Source organism: Melanerpes formicivorus, unplaced genomic scaffold (genome assembly GCF_026170545.1).
Source record: "Melanerpes formicivorus ecotype bairdi unplaced genomic scaffold, bMelFor1.0.p_v2 SCAF_34, whole genome shotgun sequence".
NCBI classification, from domain to species: Eukaryota; Metazoa; Chordata; class Aves; order Piciformes; family Picidae; genus Melanerpes; species Melanerpes formicivorus.
Window position 1 is genome coordinate 356,299 of NW_027142386.1, and position 17,625 is coordinate 373,923.

A 17,625-nucleotide genomic window follows, 5' to 3' on the forward strand; every position below is an offset into this window, starting at 1 on the left:
ACCCAAACCCAAACCCAACCCCAACCCCCCCAAACCTAAAGATGTTTTGTTTGCTTTGGTTTTTCTTGAGGGTGGGGGGAGGCTGGGGAGGGATTTGGAACCGGGGAAAACCAACCAACCAACCAACCAAAGGAATGGGGGTGGCTGCAGCTGCAGAACTTAACTCAGGTAAAAAGAAAAGAAAAGAACTATTAAAAAATGAAAAAAAAAAAAAAGGAGAAAGAAGGAGAAAAAAAAAGCAAAAAAAAAAGCATAAAAAAAGAATAAAAAGACTTTAAAAAGAAAAAACTAAAAACCACATTCTACCTCTGAGAGTGGAGGCCTTGGGCTCAGCCAGGCCCCCCAGGTGAAATATTTCAAGTTGCTTTTTTTTTTGGGGGGGTTTTGCAAGCAATTCAGGTCTTGAACAGAAGAAAAAAATACAGAAAACAAAAAAACACCTAAAACCTTTTTTTTTTTGGGGGTGTGGGGGGTGTTTGGTTTTTTTGTTGTCGTTTCGATGATTAAATAATAAAGAAGAAAAAAAATAATAAAGAGGAAAAAAAATAAAGAGGAAAAAAATAAAGAGGAAAAAAAACGAAGAAAAAGCAAAAAAAAAAAAAATAAAGAGGAAAAAAAACGAAGAAAAAGCAAAAAAAAAAAAAAACCAAACACTGAAAAAAAGTTTACATTTTATAACATTATTATACAGATTGTATTTAAGCTTCAGAATATTTAAGACAATTGTAACCCTGTAAAGTTGATGAAATATTAAAAGAAGAAAAAAAACAAACAAAAAGTAATAAAAATCGTTCATAAAAAGAAATTAAAAAAAAATAGGAGAATCCGGGCTCAGAATTTCTTGGGCCCGGGGGTGGGGTGGGGAGGGTAGGGGGAGGTGCCCAAGAGGCTCTTGGTGGTGGGTGGGGGCGGCCCTCCTCCAGCATGAGATTGAACACAGCCAAGCGCCAGGTGCTGCGCGTTGGCCGCAGCGACCCCAGGCAGGGCTACAGGCTGTGGGGGGAGAGTGGCTGAGGGCGGCCAGGCAGAGAGGGACCTGGGGGGAGTGGGTGGTAGTAGGGTGAACATGAGCCTGCAGTGTGCCCAGGGGGCCAAGAGGGCCAAGGGCGATCAGGAACAGTGTGGCCAGCAGGAGCAGGGAGCTCATCCTGCCCTGTGCTCGGCACTGCTGAGGCCACAGCTTGAGTCCTGTGTCCGATTCTGGGCTCCTCAGGTTAGGGAAGAGGTTGAGATGCTGGAAGGTGTCCAGAGAAGGGCAACAAAGCTGGGGAGGGGTCTGGAGCACAGGGCTGGGAGGAGAGGCTGAGGGAGCTGGGGTTGCTTAGCCTGGAGGAGAGGAGGCTCAGGGGAGACCTACAGGGCTGTAAGATGTTCATGTGTCCTATGGGTGTCCATAGGGCTGTAGGATGTCTATGGGGTCCCCATGGGGTCCTCACAGGGCCGAGGTGCCTATGGGGTCCCCACGGGGTCTCCACAGGGCTGAGGTGTCTATGGGGTCCCCACGGGGTCCCCGCAGGGCTGAGGTGCCTATGCGGTCCCCACAGGACTGAGGTGTCTATGGGGTCCCTCTAGGGCTGTGAGGTGTTCGTGGAGTCCCTATGGAGTGCCCATAGGTGCTGTGCGGTCCCCACAAAGATACGGGGTGATCAAGGGGTGCTCGGGGTCTACAGGGTGTCTACAGGGTCCCCACTGGGTCCCCACGGAGCCGCAGTACGCCCAGGAGCCGCTCGCGGTCTCCCATCCCGGGCCGGGCCGCGGCGAAGCCTGCTGAGCTTCCTGTCGCGTGCGGGCAGCTCTCGCCCCGCGCAGCCGCGCGGCCGGGGGCAGCGCCGCTGGTGATTGGCCGGGCGGCGGGCGGAGGGCGGCGTGGGCGGAGCTGCAGGCGGCGGGAGGGCGGCGCTCTAGGCGGCCGCTGCGCTCTCTCTGGCCCTGGCGGACCGCGAAGATGGCGGCGCCCATGGAGGTGGCGCTGGTGTCGGACGCCGCCGGGCCGCTCTGCAACTGCTCGGTCTGGGAGCTGCACACGGGCTCCGCCCTGCCCGGTTACCGCGGCGGCAACAGCGGGCCCCGCGGGCTGGCGCTGCTGGGCGGCGAGCACCTGCTGGGGGCCCAGCTCGGCAAGAGCTACATCAACGTCTGGGAGCTGCAGAGGAAGGTACCGGCGCGGCGGGCGGGCCCGGCGGGCCTCGGTTCTGGAGGGAGGCCCCAGGCCCCGTGGAAGGACGCCCCGGTCCTGTGGGGATGAGCCGAGGGCTCTCTGCTGGGAGGCCGCTCGTCTCTGTGGGGAAGGCCTTTCTGCTCCCGGAGACCCCCGGACCCTACGGTCAGACCCCCGTGTGGCCTCTCTCTCCGCAGGGACCCACCCCGCGAGCAGAGCCCCCGTGGCCTCTTTCCCTGGAGACCCCCCCCCATGGTCAGACCACCTCTTGTCCCCCTCTCTCCATGGAGAGCCTCCACTGTGGTCAGACTCTTAGCCCCCCCTGTACCGACTCTCATCACTACAGGTGGATCCCTGACATCCCTCTCTCCACAGAACCCCCCTCAGTGATGCCCTGAGCCCCTGCTCCATGGGAAGACCTCCTTGCACCTTCCCCTGGGTTCCTGTATGGCCCAGCTCCTCTGCTGTGGATCCTGGCCAGCCCCACAGGAACCCTCATGAAGGTGTTTCTGCAGGGAGGGATCAGCTTGGAGCTCCCATCCAGGCCCAGATGGCCCCAGCCATGCTCCTCCATCATCTTCCTCTCTGGCATTGACTGAACCATGGTGGTGCTGCTGCCGTGGGTGGAGGACACAGCTCAAACACAGGCAGCTGCAGCTGTGTCTTCCCTGATGGGGCCAAGCCCACCTGCACTGGGGCCTTGTTTCTCTCTGCTCCCCATTCTCCAGCCCCCCCTGAACAGCCACTGTGTTCTCTCTGCCCTCAGGACCAGCTGCAGCAGAAGATCATTTGCCCTGGGCCAGTGACCTGCCTGACAGCTTCCCCCAACGGGCTCTACATCTTGGCTGGGGTTGCTGAGAGCATCTACCTGTGGGAGGTGAGGAGGCTGCCAGCTGTGTGGGGAGGCAGAGAGTCACACCCTGGACAGCTAGCAAGTGCCCCTGTCCCCTCAGCTGCTGGTAAATCCACGTGGTCTGGTCTCCACAGGGGGTGAAGGCTCTTTCCAACCTGCCCCAGATGCCTCAGGGCTCAGGAGTTGCTTCCTCAGAGGAGAAAGACAAGACCCAGTGTTCCTTCCATGTTTTAGCCAAATGCCTGAGTTGTGTCTGCAGAGAGCACCATGCTCTGCTCACCATCCTCTTCTTCAGTCAGTGGTGTCTTTCTCCTGAGGGCTTTGCTGGCTTCTGAGCACTTTGACCAGGCAAAAAGGGAACAGGCTGGTTCTGAACCCTGGGATTGGAGCACAGTGATAGCTAACCTGGAATGCTCTCCATCCTGGGGGAGTTTCTCAGCTGTGTTGTGTGGGTGGCTCTGTCTTAATTCATCAGAGTTATCTTCTTCAAATGTGCCTGGTGGAAGGAAAGCCCTCAGGAGGGAGGCTGGGCTGGGGCTGCAGCAAGTGGGAGCTCTCTGCTCCTGAGGCTCTGAGCTGCTCCCTGCTCTGCCTCACCTGCAGAACCCTTTCCAGCCTCCCCACACCCAGCCCTGGAGCAGGTGACAGCTCTGCCCTCCTGCCAGGGGAATGGGCACTTGGGAGAGGCATGGAATTGTCAGGCTTGGAAGGGAGCTCAAGGCTCAGCCAGCTCCAAGCCCCCTGCCATGGGCAGGGACACCTCACACCACAGCAGGTTGCTCACAGCCACCTCCAGCCTGGCTGCAAACACCTCCAGGCAGGAGGCTTCCACCACCTCCCTGGGCAGCCTGTGCCAGGCTCTCACCACCCTCATGGGCAACAACTTCTTCCTCACATCCAATCTGAATCTCCCCATTTCTAGCTTTGCTCCATCCCCCCCAGTCCTATCCCTCCCTGACACCCCCAAAAGTCCCTCCCCAGCTTTCTTGGAGCCCCCTGCAGATCCTGGAAGGCCACAGTTAGGTCTCCTCAGAGCCTTCTCCTCTCCAGACACAACAGCCCCAACTCCCTCAGTCTGTTCTCTGAGCTCCAGCCCTCTGCTCCTCCTCATGGCCCTTCCCTGGACACCTTCCAGCATGTCCAGATGAGGCTGCAAGGAAAACATAACAGGGCTGGCTGTGGGCTCAGGTGGCCAAGGAGGCCAACAGCATCCTGGCCTGGATCAGCAGTGGTGTGGCCAGGAGGGCTGTGATTGTGCTGAGCACTGCTGAGGCAGCACCCTGAATATTGGGTTCAGTTTTGGCTCCCTCACTCCAAGAAGGACATTGAGAGGCTGGAGCAGGTCCAGAGAAGGGCAACCAAGCTGGGGAAGGGTCTGGAGAGCAGGGCTGGGGAGGAGCAGCTGAGGGAGCTGGGGGTGTTTGGTGTGGAGGAGGCTGAGGGAGACCTCCCTGCTCTCTGCAGCTCCCTGAGAGGAGGCTGCAGTCAGGTGGGGGTTGGGCTCTGCTCCCTAGGCTCAGCTGATAGAAGGAGAGGAAATGGCCTGGAGTTGTGCCAGGGGAGGCTTAGGTTGGTGATAAGGAGCAATTTCTGTGCTGGCAGAGTGGTCAGGGCTTGGCACAGGCTGCCCAGGGAGGTGGTGGAGTCCCCATGCCTGGAGGGGTTGCAGAACCCTGTGGCCTTGGCACGTGGGGCCCTGGTTTGGTGGCCTTGGAGGGGTTGGGTTGAAGGTTGGGCTGGATGATCTTGGAGGTATTTTCCAAGCCAAACAATTCTCTGATGCTAAATGGGCTCAGAAGGCTGAGCTCTGTGCCTGTGCTGCAGCCTCTTGCTCTGCAGTTTGGGTTTGTGTTTAGGTGGGATACAAAGAGTTGATTCTGTTCTCCTGCACAGGGCTCCCTCCCTGCCTCCCTGCCTCCCTGCCTCCCTGCCTCCCTGCCTCCCTGCCTCCCTGCCTCCCTGCCTCCCTGCCTCCCTGCCTGCCTCCCTCCCTGCCTGCCTCCCTCCCTGCCTTCCTCCCTCTCTGCCTCCCTCCCTCTCTGCCTCCCTCCCTCCCTGCCTCCCTCCCTCCCTGCCTGCCTCCCTCCCTGCCTGCCTCCCTCCCTGCCTGCCTCCCTCCCTGCCTGCCTCCCTCCCTCCCTCCCTCCCTGCCTGCCTCCCTCCCTGCCTGCCTCCCTCCCTGCCTGCCTCCCTCCCTCTCTGCCTCCCTCCCTCTCTGCCCCCTCTCTGTCTCCCTCCCTCTCTGCCTCCCTCCTCCCACTGTTGCCTTTCAGGAAGGAAAGCTCTGAGTTTAGGCAGCTGCTTGTCCACCTTAAAGCCTCCTTTGGCCCCAGGTGCTGCAGCTGTGCTGGAGTGCAGCAAAGCCTCGGAGGGGCCACGGAGCCTCCCTGCAGCTTTGTGACCTCCCCACTGCTGTCTCCTGGGAGATGGGGAGAAACCATCTGAACCCTCACAGTGAAGAGGAGATCTGTGTCTGGGCTGGAGGAATGGCACTGGCATCACTGGCTTCCAGGGTTCTTGTGGGCAGGAGAACCTCTTCAGGCTCCCTTCTGCTGGGTTGAGGAAAGATTTGCTGCGTTAGGAAGAAAGCTTCCCCCAGGCACTGGGAGAGGCTGCCCAGGGAGGTGGTGGAGCCACCATCCCTGGAGGGGTTTAAAAGCTGTGTGCATGTGGATCAGTGGCAGTGGTGGGATTGTGAGCTGTGGGTGAGGGGCTGCCCTGGATGGGCTCAGGGGTCTGGGATGGCATTCAACAAGTCCCAGTGCCAGGGGCTGCACTTTGGCTATGGCAGTCCCAGGCAGGGCTACAGGCTGGGGGCAGAGTGGCTGAGAGCTGCCAGAGAGGGACCTGGGGGTGCTGATTGACAGCTGCCTGAATATGAGCCAGCAGTGTGCCCAGGTAGCCAAGAAGGCCAAGGGCATCCTGGCCTGCAGCAGGAGCAGTGTGGCCAGCAGGAGCAGGGAAGTCATTGTGCCCCTGTACTCAGCACTGGTTAGGCCACACCTTGAGTGCTGTGTCCAGTTCTGGGCCCCTCAGTTTAAGAAGGACATTGAGAGACTTGGTGGTGTCCAGAGAAGGGCAACAAGGCTGGGGAGAGGCATTGAGCACAGCCCTGTGAGGAGAGGCTGAGGGAGCTGGGGTTGCTTAGCCTGGAGAAGAGGAGGCTCAGGGGAGACCTCATTGCTCTCTACAACTACCTGAAGGGAGGTTGTAGCCAGGTGGGGGTTGGTCTCTTCTCCCAGGCAAGCAGCTCCAGAACAAGAGGACACAGTCTTGAGCTGTGCCAGGGGAGGTTTAGACTCGAGGTGAGGAGGAAGTTCTTCACCAAGTTGTTAGCCACTGGAATGTGCTGCCCAGGGAGGTGGTGGAGTCCCCATCCCTGGAGGGGTTCAAGAGGGGATTGGATGTGGCACTTGGAGCCATGGTCTAGTCAGGAGGTCTGTGTTGATAGGTTGGACTGGATGATCCTTGAGGTCTCCTCCAACCTTAGTGATGCTGTGAGGCTGTGATGCTGTGATCCTGTCTCTTCCACCCCCAGCAGCTGTGGGACCCAGGGTTTCCCTTCAGGCACAAGCAGCTCTGCCTGCCCTGCTCGCACCTGCAGCCTGTTGGCTGCCATCAGAGAGGCACCAGTGGCCTCTCAGGGCTGGCACAACCTGCCAGCTTTCACCCCAGTGCTCCTCTCTTAATGCCCTTGCCCTTTCCTTTGCCTCAGGTCTCCAATGGGAACCTCCTGGCCATCCTGAACCGGCACTACCAGGACCTCACCTGCCTCTGCTTCACTGACGACAGCAGCCACTTCCTCTCGGGGGCTAAGGACTGCCTGGCCCTGGTGTGGAACCTCTACAGGTAAACAGTGGCCCACAGAAGGGGGTCCTGACCCCTTCCTGCTGGGGCCAGGAAGCATCTGGGTGAGGAATATTAGCAGAAGAGATCAGCCTCCACTTCCTGGGGGTGGAATCAGCTCTGGCTAAGCCCAAGTCTAAGCTGCTGGTAAAGCCTGCTGAGAGCCTCCTGGGGCAGCCCTTCGCTGCTGCTGGCCAGAGAGGCTTTTCCTGGTGCCTCACCCAAGTTGCCCAAGCCTGTGGCATATGGCTCTGACCTCTTCTCCCTGTGTGACCCAGGCTGGATCCTGCCCTTTCCCTGCTGATGGCAGCTGAGCTCTCTCTCCCCTCTGGGATGGGAAGCTCAGCAGTGGCCTTCATCCTTCGCTCCCTCCTGTGTCCTGCCTGCTCCTTGCAGGCAGGAGAGGCAGCCTGGAGGAGGCAGAGCCTTGGGCAGCTCTCCTCCCAGCCACCTCTGGCTGTGCCAGCCCCATCTCTGCTCTCCCCACAGCGTGCTGCAGGCAGAGCCCTCCCAGATCCCTGACCCTCGCCACGTCTGGTCCCGGCACAGCCTCCCCATCACAGACCTCTGCTGTGGCTTTGGGGGGCCCTTGGCACGAGCTGCCACAGCTTCCCTCGACCAGACAGCAAAGGTAAGGCTCAGCTCTGTGCCTCCAGCGAGCTGGGGGACAGGTGGGGCCTGCAGGGCTCCAGCAGAGTCTCTGCTGGGCTGCAGCAGAGCTGCCCAGCAGGGTTGCAGCAGCTGAATTTCTTGGCTGTCTCTCTGATGAGTCAGAGCTGCCAGCCCTAATGGGCTCCTTCAGCTCCAAACAGCAGCAGTTTCCCTGCACCTGCCCTGGGGCTGGGCCTCTCTCTGCCTGCTTTGCAGTCCCTCTGCTCCTGGGAGTGTTGGGGTCAGCTCCGGTGCTGCTGTCTCAAGGGGCAGGGAGCAGCCTGCAGCCTTCTCCTCCTGCCCTGGGGGCCAGGATGGGCCTGGGAGGGAGGTGAGGGCCACCCTGGAGCTGCCTGGGAAACTTGTGGTCTTATGGTGACAGAGAGGCTGATCCTGAGTTCTGCTGCAGCTCCTCCTGAGACTTGGCTCCCCTGCCTGTGGCAAAGGAGGAGGTGCCAGGGATGCCCCCAGCCCGGGCAGGCCTTCTTCCAGCCCTGCCATTAACGCTGCAGCCCCTGGGTGTTCACTGAACAAGTAGCTGTGGCACCTGGGGACACACTCTGGTGGTCAGGGAGGTGTTGGGTGCAAGCTTGGACTCGACCTGGGTGATGCTGTGATTCATTCTGCTGCCTCCTCTGCCTGCAGCTCTGGGAAATCTCCTCGGGGGAGCTCCTGCTCTCCGTCCTCTTCGACGTGGGGATCATGGCTGTGACTCTTGACCTCTCTGAGTATCACATGTTCTGTGGTGGCATGGATGGCTCCATCTTCCAGGTTGACCTCTGTGCCTGGGTGAGCACTGCAGATCTGCTCAGTGCTGCTCCTGATGTGGCAACCTGAGCCACTGCCCCTCCCTGCCGGGACCAGCGTGTCCTGCCGGGGCATGGCAGGGCCTGGGCTCCCCTCTGCCTCCTGTGCCCCATGCAGAGCCAGAGGTGCTGGGCTCCCCTCTGCCTCCTCTGCCCCATGCAGAGCCAGAGGTGCTGGGCTCCCCTCTGCCTCCTCTGCCCCATGCAGAGCCAGAGGTGCTGGGCTCCCCTCTGCCTCCTGTGTCCCATGCAGAGCCAGAGGTGCTGGGCTCCCCTCTGCCTCCTCTGCCCCATGCAGAGCCAGAGGTGCTGGGCTCCCCTCTGCCTCCTCTGCCCCATGCAGAGCCAGAGGTGCTGGGCTGCTCTGTGCCTCCTCTGCCCCATGCAGAGCCAGAGGTGCTGGGCTCCCCTGTGCCTCCTGTGTCCCATGCAGAGCCAGAGGTGCTGGGCTCCCCTGTGCCTCCTGTGTCCCATGCAGAGCCAGAGGTGCTGGGCTCCCCTGTGCCTCCTGTGTCCCATGCAGAGCCAGAGGTGCTGGGCTCCCCTGTGCCTCCTGTGTCCCATGCAGAGCCAGAGGTGCTGGGCTCCCCTGTGCCTCCTGTGCCCCATGCAGAGCCAGAGGTGCTGGGCTCCCCTCTGCCTCCTCTGCCCCATGCAGAGCCAGAGGTGCTGGGCTCCCCTCTGCCTCCTCTGCCCCATGCAGAGCCAGAGGTGCTGGGCTGCTCTGTGCCTCCTGTGCCCCATGCAGAGCCAGAGGTGCTGGGCTGCTCTGTGCCTCCTCTGCCCCATGCAGAGCCAGAGGTGCTGGGCTCCCCTGTGCCTCCTGTGTCCCATGCAGAGCCAGAGGTGCTGGGCTCCCCTCTGCCTCCTTTGTCCCATGCAGAGCCAGAGGTGCTGGGCTCCCCTGTGCCTCCTGTGCCCCATGCAGAGCCAGAGGTGCTGGGCTCCCCTCTGCCTCCTCTGCCCCATGCAGAGCCAGAGGTGCTGGGCTCCCCTCTGCCTCCTCTGCCCCATGCAGAGCCAGAGGTGCTGGGCTGCTCTGTGCCTCCTGTGCCCCATGCAGAGCCAGAGGTGCTGGGCTGCTCTGTGCCTCCTCTGCCCCATGCAGAGCCAGAGGTGCTGGGCTCCCCTGTGCCTCCTGTGTCCCATGCAGAGCCAGAGGTGCTGGGCTCCCCTGTGCCTCCTGTGTCCCATGCAGAGCCAGAGGTGCTGGGCTCCCCTGTGCCTCCTGTGTCCCATGCAGAGCCAGAGGTGCTGGGCTCCCCTGTGCCTCCTCTGCCCCATGCAGAGCCAGAGGTGCTGGGCTGCTCTGTGCCTCCTCTGCCCCATGCAGAGCCAGAGGTGCTGGGCTCCCCTGTGCCTCCTGTGCCCCATGCAGAGCCAGAGGTGCTGGGCTCCCCTCTGCCTCCTCTGCCCCATGCAGAGCCAGAGGTGCTGGGCTCCCCTCTGCCTCCTCTGCCCCATGCAGAGCCAGAGGTGCTGGGCTCCTCTGTGCCTCCTCTGCCCCATGCAGAGCCAGAGGTGCTGGGCTCCTCTGTGCCTCCTCTGCCCCATGCAGAGCCAGAGGTGTTGGGCTGCTCTGTGCCTCCTCTGCCCCCTCCAGACTCAGGGATGAACCTGCTGGGTTCCCAGGTTTCTCCTGCCCCCTCCAGTCTCAGGAGTGAACCTGCTGGTTCCTCTGTGCCTCCTCTGCCCCCTCCAGACTCAGGAGTGAACCTGCTGGTTCCTCTGTGTCCTCTCTGCCCCCTCCAGACTCAGGAGTGAACCTGCTGGTTCCTCTGTGTCCTCTCTGCCCCCTCCAGACTCAGGAGTGAACCTGCTGGTTCCCCTGTGTCCTCCCTGCCCCCTCCAGACACAGATGACCTGCTGGCCTCAGTCTTGCTCAATGCTCTCTCCCTCCCTCCCTCAGCCCGTGCAGCGGGACCGGACCTTCCAGCCGGAGCGGGAGCAGGGGAAGGTCTTCAAAGGACACAGGTGAAGGAGCAGCCACACCTGCCCAGCCGTGCTGACCCTGCCCTGTCTGCCCCCTCAGCAGCTGCTGGGCAGCCCTGGGGTCACCCTGAGTTTAAGAGAGAGCCTCTCCCCCGTTGCAGGAACCAGGTGACCTGCCTGTCGGTGTCCACGGACGGCAGCCTGCTGCTCTCGGGCTCGCACGACGAGACCGTGCGGCTGTGGGACATCCAGAGCAAGCAGTGCCTCAAGACAATGAATCACAAAGGTAAGGCTTGGCCCTGCCCTGCCTCCCCCCCTCCTCCTCAGCTGCCAAAGGCTCTCTGCCTCTGCCCCCCTGCCCCTGCCCTCGGCTCTGGGGGGGTTTCTCCGCTGCTTGCCTCCCAGCGGGCAGCAGGCTGGGAGGGAGGCTCCGAGGGCAGCCTGGCCAAGCCCTGCCCCCCCCTGCAGGCTGCAGGGACAGCTCCCAGCTAGGGCAGGCTGCTCAGGGACACATCAAGTTTCATCTTGGATGTCTCCAGGGATGGAGCCTCAGCCACCTCCCTGGGTGACCTGTGCCAGTGTCTCCCCAGCCTCGCTGGGCAGAGCTTCCAACCTGACCCTGCCCTGCTCCACTTCCACACCACTGCCCCCCAGCCTGCAGCCCCTCCTGCACAGTCCCTCCCCAGCCTGCCTGGAGGTCCCCTTCAGACCCTGCTGTGTAGCCCTAAGGTCTCCCTGGAGCCTTCCCTCCTCCAGGCTGAGCAGCCCCAGCTCTCCCAGCCTGTCCTCACAGCAGAGGTGCTGCAGCCCTCTGGGCAGGGCAGAGGCATTGGGGCCACCTCAGGTGTCTGGAGCAGTGGTTTGATCTTGGCCCCTGTCTGTTAGCAAAGCCTCTGTGTGCTGGCAGGGGCTGAGTCACAGGTTTCACCCTCTCACTGAGGACATCCAGGAACTTCCTCCTTGTTTTCCAGAGGGAGCAGTTGCACCACCTGCACCCCCAAGGCCTGGGGAGGAGGTGTCTGGAGAGGAGGCTGCCAGACAAGGAGCACCCAGCAGCTGATTGGGCCTGAAATGAGTCTGAGCTCAGCAGTGTTTGTGCTTTCAGGCTGATGGCTCCCAGAAATCATGCAAACCAACCCTGCCAGGCTCCCATCAGGGAGGGGATGGCTTCCCCCTCCTGCTGCTCTTTGAGCTGCTGCTGCTGCTGCTTGGATTTCTGGCTGCCTGTGGTGGTCTCCAGTCTCTTACCAGTGGGCTTGGCAGCTCTGCTCTCCCCAAACCCTCCCAGAAGGTGTTTAGGGCTGAAGGTCAGAGCCTCTTCCTCTGTGATGCTGGACAGGGGTTGCTGAGCTGCTGCTCAGGGCAGTGGCTGAGAGCCAGCCTGCTGCAGCCCCTTTCCTGCTGTGGCTGCCAAGGACTGTTGCTAATGAGGACCTACTGCAGTGCCCAGCCAGCCTTGCTCCACTGGCAGTGGGAGGGGGAAAGCAGACAAACCCTGGGCTGAGTCATCCAAGGCAGTGGGGGCCAAGCTTCCTCTGCCAGCCTGGCATCACAACCCTCCTGGAAGCTGCAGGGATGGACAGATGGACAGAAGCCCTTCCCATGAGGAGCAGCACTGGGCTGACCCTGCTGCTGTGTTGGGGGGCCAGGAGCATGAGGTGTGGGTGCTCTGCTGCAGCCTCCCCTGGCTTGCTGGGCCCTGCAGGCAGGGATTTGGCTGCCCTGGCACCAGTACCACCCTGCCCCTGCCCATGTGGAGGGTGGGAGCTGTGGGGTGGGTGAGGAGAAACTGCCCAGGGGAGGCTACCAGCAGGGAGAGGTAGCCCAGAGCACAGGCTCCTTGCAGCCTCCTTGCAGCCCCCTTGCAGCCCCCTTGCAGCCCCCTTGCAGCCCCCTTGCAGCCCCCTTGCAGCCCCCTTGCAGCCCCCTTGCAGCCCCCTTGCAGCCCCCTTGCAGCCCCCTTGCAGCCCCCTTGCAGCCCCCTTGCAGCCCCCTTGCAGCCCCCTTGCAGCCCCCTTGCAGCCTCCCTGCATCCCCAGCTCTGCAGCTCCTGCCCCACTGCTGCCTCTCTTCAGCAGCCTTCACCTCACTGGGGCCAGGAGTTCCCTGCAGTGCTGCTTTCCAGCAGGTCCCCCTCTCCCCTTGGCCTCTCTCCTCTCCTCCCCAAGCAGTGATGTGAGCCCTGAGCAAGGTCTGTTCCCTGCTGCCAGCCCTCCAGCACCATCCTGAGCCCTTGCCCAGGGCAGAGATGACAAAGGCTTTTCTGCCATGGTGACATGACAGCAGCCTCTGGGCCCAGGGCCCTCTGCTCAGGGGCCAGAGCAGGCAGCTGAGGGCAAGGCAGCAGCCACTGCCCCTGCTTCCCCCTCTGGGGTGCTGCAAATAGAGCAGAGGGGCTGGAGGGTGGCTGAGGGCTCCAGAGGAGCCTGGCTGCAGGGCAGGGCAGGCAGAGCCTTTCCCAGCAAGGTTGGCTTGTCCTTGGTGGGGGTGGGCAGGGCATGGGCAGGCAGAAACTGGGCTGCTGCTGCTCTGAGGCAGGCAGCTGCCAGTGCTGGGCAAGGCAGGGCTGCTGCTCCTCACCCACTGTGGCTGGCACCTCTGCAAGGGGACCCAGGAGCCCTCTGGGATGAGGCTGGGTGCCAGTGCTCCCCAGTTCTCTTGGCAGCCCTCCAGTTCTGACCCTGCCAGGCAAGCTCCATCCTCCTCTGCAGACACTGAGTGGCACAGACCACCCCCTGGGGCAAGGCCACTGCAGGCTGCTCCAGCAGGGCCCTCCTGCCAGCAGCTGCCAGGCTGGGGAGCTGGGTTCTGTATTCTGCCCAGGTGAAGCCCCAGTCCCTCTGCTCACACTGCAGGGTGTCACCCACCACGGGCTTGGACATGGCCCTGGGCTGGGCTGGGGCTGGGGGGGGCTGTGCCTGGCTGGTGACCAGGTTTGGGCATCTGTAGGCTGCTTCCTGAGGTTGCTTTTTCCCTCCTCTCCCTCTCCTCTCCCTTTCAAACTGCTGCTGGGGACCCAGCAGTGTTAATCTCACTAATGGATTCATAGGCAGCAGCAGGCATCTTGTCTTGAGGGAGGGAGCAGAAGTGAAGCAGGGGCTTGGTGACTGCAGGCTGTGGGCAGAGGGCAGCTCCAGGGCCAGCCTGGGCTCCCTGCAGGCAGAGCAGCTTCTAGGCTGAGCATTTGGTGGAGCCTCTGCTGGGATCCAGCCCTTGGATCCCAGGATGGCCAAGCTTCAGAGCAGGCTCTGCTCTGGCTGAGGGGGGAGGTGGTGGTGGGGGAGCCCTTGCCTGCATCTGAGCTGCTTTCATCCTCCTCCTCTGAAAGCCTCAGGTAGCTCCAGGTCCCTCGGGGTGCCCCCCCTGCCAGGTTCCCTCCCTCATCCTGCACCCTTTGGGGGATGCTGGCTGGGTGCTGCAGCAGCCTCAGGTGCATCTGGATCCCTTTAACCTTTCCCTCTGTGCTGTCAAGTGCTGCCAGGGCAAGATGGATGGTCAGGGATTGGCTGGTGGTGCTCACACACAGGCCTGAGGGGTGCTGGGCTGGGGTGAGGGTCCCTGTGTCTGACAGGGAGGGGTTGGGAGGTGTCTGTGAGGGGCAGCAGGAGGAGTCCACATGGGTTGGGAAGGGCTGGAGGGGTCTCTGTGTCTGACAGGGAGAGCCTGGGGGGGCAGCAGGAGCCCACACAGATTGGGAAGGGCTGGAGGGAGGTGGGAGGGGGCTGCTGACAGAAAGCAGCAGCCTGTGTGGGTGCAGGCAGTAATTAAAGTGCTCATTAGCTGTGCCAAAGGAGAGTGTGTGATAGATCATTGCAGGAGACAGCTGCTGGCTTGGCTGCTTCTGCAGAGGACTCCTCAGCCACCCCACTCCTCCCCCAGCTGCCTGCCCCTTGCTGCTCCCCACTGCCAAGCACGGGGAAGGGGAAGGCTCTGCTGCTCCCCCAGCTGCTGGGGGGGAAGGCAGGAGGAGCTCTGTGCCCTCTGCCAGGCAGGAGGGGCGGGGGGGGGGGTGGGGAAAAAGCCCTTGCTGGAGCCAGGAGCATTCTGACCTGTCCCTTCCTCCTCTGCCAGGCCCTGTGACAAATGCCTTCATCGTGCTGGCCCCAGCCAACATGTTCAACCCCGATGGGAAGCCCAGCATCCCCCTGCCCAAGTTCAGCAGGCACCTGCACGGCACCGAGGGCGGCGAGGAGCAGGGCGGCGAGGGGGTGACCCTGCGCCTCGGCCTCCACCAGCAGGTACTGGCCCCAGCTGGGGCTCAGGGTTGGGGGGCAGCCTGTGCTGCAGGGTGCAGTGGGTCCCCTCCAGCTGCAGCAGCAGGATGGCAGTGAAGGAGTTACCGGGGGGGAGCCAAGCAGACAGGGAGCAGGCAGAGAAGTTCTGCCCTGGGCTGTGCCCTGGGCTCGGCTCTGGGCTCTGCTCTGGGCTCAGCTCTGGGCTGTGCCCTGGGCTCAGCTCTAGGCTCGGTCCTGGGCTGTGCCCTGGGCTCGGTCCTGGGCTCTGCTCTGGGCTGTGCCCTGGGCTCGGCTCTGGGCTCTGCCCTGGGCTCGGTCCTGGGCTGTGCCCTGGGCTCGGCTCTGGGCTCAGCTCTAGGCTCAGCTCTGGGCTCTGGGCTGGGCTCTGGGCTGGGCTCTGGGCTCAGCTCTAGGCTCTGCCCTGGGCTCGGCTCTGGGCTCAGCTCTGGGCTCGGCCCTGGGCTGCTGTCAGCTCTGGAAGAGGAAGAGCAGCAGAGTCCTAGCTGGGGCTCAGGGTGTCCCTTTGGAATCACCCCACTGGTGCTGGGTGGCTCTGGAGGTCGCTGCAGCTCTGCCCTGCCCACGAGCCTGCCTGTCAGGACCCCCTCCCCCCTCAGCATCTTTGCCCCCTCCCCAAGCAGCTTTCTCTGGCACACTGAACCCTGCTCCTGCTCCCCTCCCTGGCCTGGCTGCTGCAGCCATTTGTCCTTCCAGCCCTGTGCTGCAGGCTGAGCTGGCACTGCTGTCCCCACTGCTCTTGTCCCCCTACCACTGACTGCTGTCCCTCAGCCCTGATGCCAGGGGGGATCCTGCACCATCAGAGGTGGTGGCTTGCTGTGTGCTGGTCCATCCCCTCCCTGCCTGCTCTGCTGCTGGCCCCAGAGCTTCCCTCCTCGGTCAGCATCTCCCCTGGCAGGTGACAGACCTGCCATGGCTGATGGATGGGTTTTGGTGTCGTGGAGGTGACAGCCTCTGCTTTGGAAAGGTGCTGCAGCTCCAGCCAGGCTCTGCTGCTGCTGCAGGGCTGGATGGAGCCTGCTGGAGTCTGCTCAGCGCCTGCTTTTCATCCCATCAGGCTGGGGTTGGGTTTTGGGTGGGGAGCCCTGCTCAGGGGGTGCTGGGAGAGAGGTTCCTGAGTCTTCTGAATCCATCCCTTTCGTCTGGTCCCTGCAGGAGTCTGGGGAGAGCTACCTGGAGAAGGCTGAGAAGATGTACTCCCAGATGTACTCAACAAGGGAAAAGGTGAGGGGCTGCCCCAGGGGTCATATTCTTCTCTGTCCCAGCTGACCCCTAGGCAGGCTGGGGATGGGGAGGAAGGAGGCCTGGAGCTTGCTGGGGGTGCAGGCAGGAGGAGCTGTGCTTGGAGGAGGGAGAGGGGATGAGAAGTTCTGGGATTCCCTGCTGCTGGGGTGGGGGTGGGGGGGAGAGAAACAGCCTCCCCAGCCCCACATCCCTGACTTGTGTTTGCTTCCTGTGGTGTTTTCCTGGCTGCAGAACCTGGTGGGTGACCAGGAGCATCTGACCATCCAGGTGAGCGAGCTGGAGGAGGAGGTCAGCACCCTGCGCAAGATCAACAAGAACCTCTTCGACTTCTCGGCCCGCATCATCACCAAACCAGCCAAATGAGGGCGAGGAGGAGGCTCCCCCTGCCCTCACAGCCCCTCTGCCTCTCCCTGCCCAGCTCCTGGGGAAGCTCCAGCTGCCCTCGGGCACGGGGTGCCCACGCCCAGCTCTCCTGGGCACCGGCGCTCGCTGCGGCGGCTGTGGCCCCGGCGTCCCCCCACCGGCGCCACGGGACTGAGAGCGGCCTGGGGGCCGCAGGGCTGAGAGCAGCCTGAGGGCCACGGGACTGAGAGCAGCCTGGGGGGGCCAGGGCTGCCACGGGTGGGGCAGGAGGGGAACAGTTTGCACCCCGAGTGGCTGCTGGGTGCCGGCAGGGCAGGCTCGGGGCGGCGGCGCCGGCAGCCAGGAGGGTCCAGGACCCTTTCCCCCATCCCTTCCCCTGCTCCTCTTTGGGCTTTGTTTCTGTTCTTTGCCTGGCCCTGCAGTGCAGACAGAAAGGTGGTTTGGGGTTGGTTTTCCTTTCGGTTTGTTGCTCTTAATGCTGGGCTGAGATTGGATTCTGGAGACCTCCTTCCACCCCTCCCAGCCCCGGGAGCGCCGCTCGGCCTTGCCTCACCTCCTGCAGCCAGGCTCCTGCTGGGAGCTGGTCCTGCTCTTGGGCCAGTGGAGGCTGAGCAGCTCCTGGGGGGCAGGTGGGGGTGGGCTGGGGTGGTGGGGGTGTTCCTGGGGTGCCAGGGCTGAAGAGGGAGGGGATTTCTCCCACCCTGTCCATCCCTGCCTGCCCTGATTCCAGGAGGCAGGGGGCTGGGCGGAGGTCCCTGGGCTCGGAGTGGGGGGTGGTGGGTTTGGGGCAGGGGGCTGACTACTCTGGGGAGGGGCAGTGGGGGTGAGGGGGGGCAGCAAGGTGCTATTGCCAGTCTCCTGAGGTGACAATTTATATATATTTGGATCCAGCAACTTTGTTTTCACAGGGTGTTCTGGGGACTTGGCCTTTTGTATTGTCAGGAGCATGGCAGCAGGGGGTGGGGAGGGGGGTGGGGGGCTGGGGAGGGGTTTGGTTAGGTTTATTTTTTACATAAAGATTTGGTTTTTATAGTGAAAAGATGCCTGAGGGTTTTCTCTAACCCACCCCCCACTAAGCCACCCTGCTCAGTCCCTCTGTGTCCCCAGGGATCCCCTTTGAGTCTGTCCAGCACCCTGCAGAGAGGGAGGGAGACTCCCCTGGATCCCTTCCTGTCCCTGTGAGGCTGGAGGGAGACTCCCCTGGATCCCCTCCTGTCCCTGTGAGGCTGGAGGGAGACTCCCCTGGATCCCCTCCTGTCCCTGTGAGGCTGGAGGGAGATTCCTCTGGATCCCTTCCTGTCCTTATGGGACTGGAGGGAGACTCCCCTGGATCCCCTCCTGTCCCTGTGAGGCTGGAGGGAGACTCCCCTGGATCCCCTCCTGTCCCTGTGAGGCTGGAGGGAGATTCCTCTGGATCCCTTCCTGTCCTTATGGGACTGGAGGGAGACTCCCCTGGATCCCTTCCTGTTCTTATGGGACTGGAGGGAGACTCCCCTGGATCCCCTCCTGTCCCTGTGA

The 17,625-nt window shown here is 62.2% G+C and overlaps 1 protein-coding gene across 1 annotated transcript; it reads left to right on the forward strand.

The window, feature by feature from the left end:
- Positions 1-1,936: 1,936 nt before the first annotated feature.
- On the forward strand, positions 1,937-16,882 carry WDR18 (WD repeat domain 18). Its single transcript, XM_068156250.1, has 10 exons — positions 1,937-2,155; positions 2,925-3,035; positions 6,727-6,860; positions 7,347-7,488; positions 8,154-8,297; positions 10,224-10,288; positions 10,408-10,532; positions 14,318-14,484; positions 15,655-15,723; positions 15,976-16,882. Exons 1-10 carry the CDS (start codon positions 1,946-1,948, stop codon positions 16,105-16,107), a joined length of 1,299 nt encoding a protein of 432 aa, XP_068012351.1. The 5' UTR covers positions 1,937-1,945; the 3' UTR covers positions 16,108-16,882.
- The last annotated feature ends 743 nt before the right edge of the window (positions 16,883-17,625 follow it).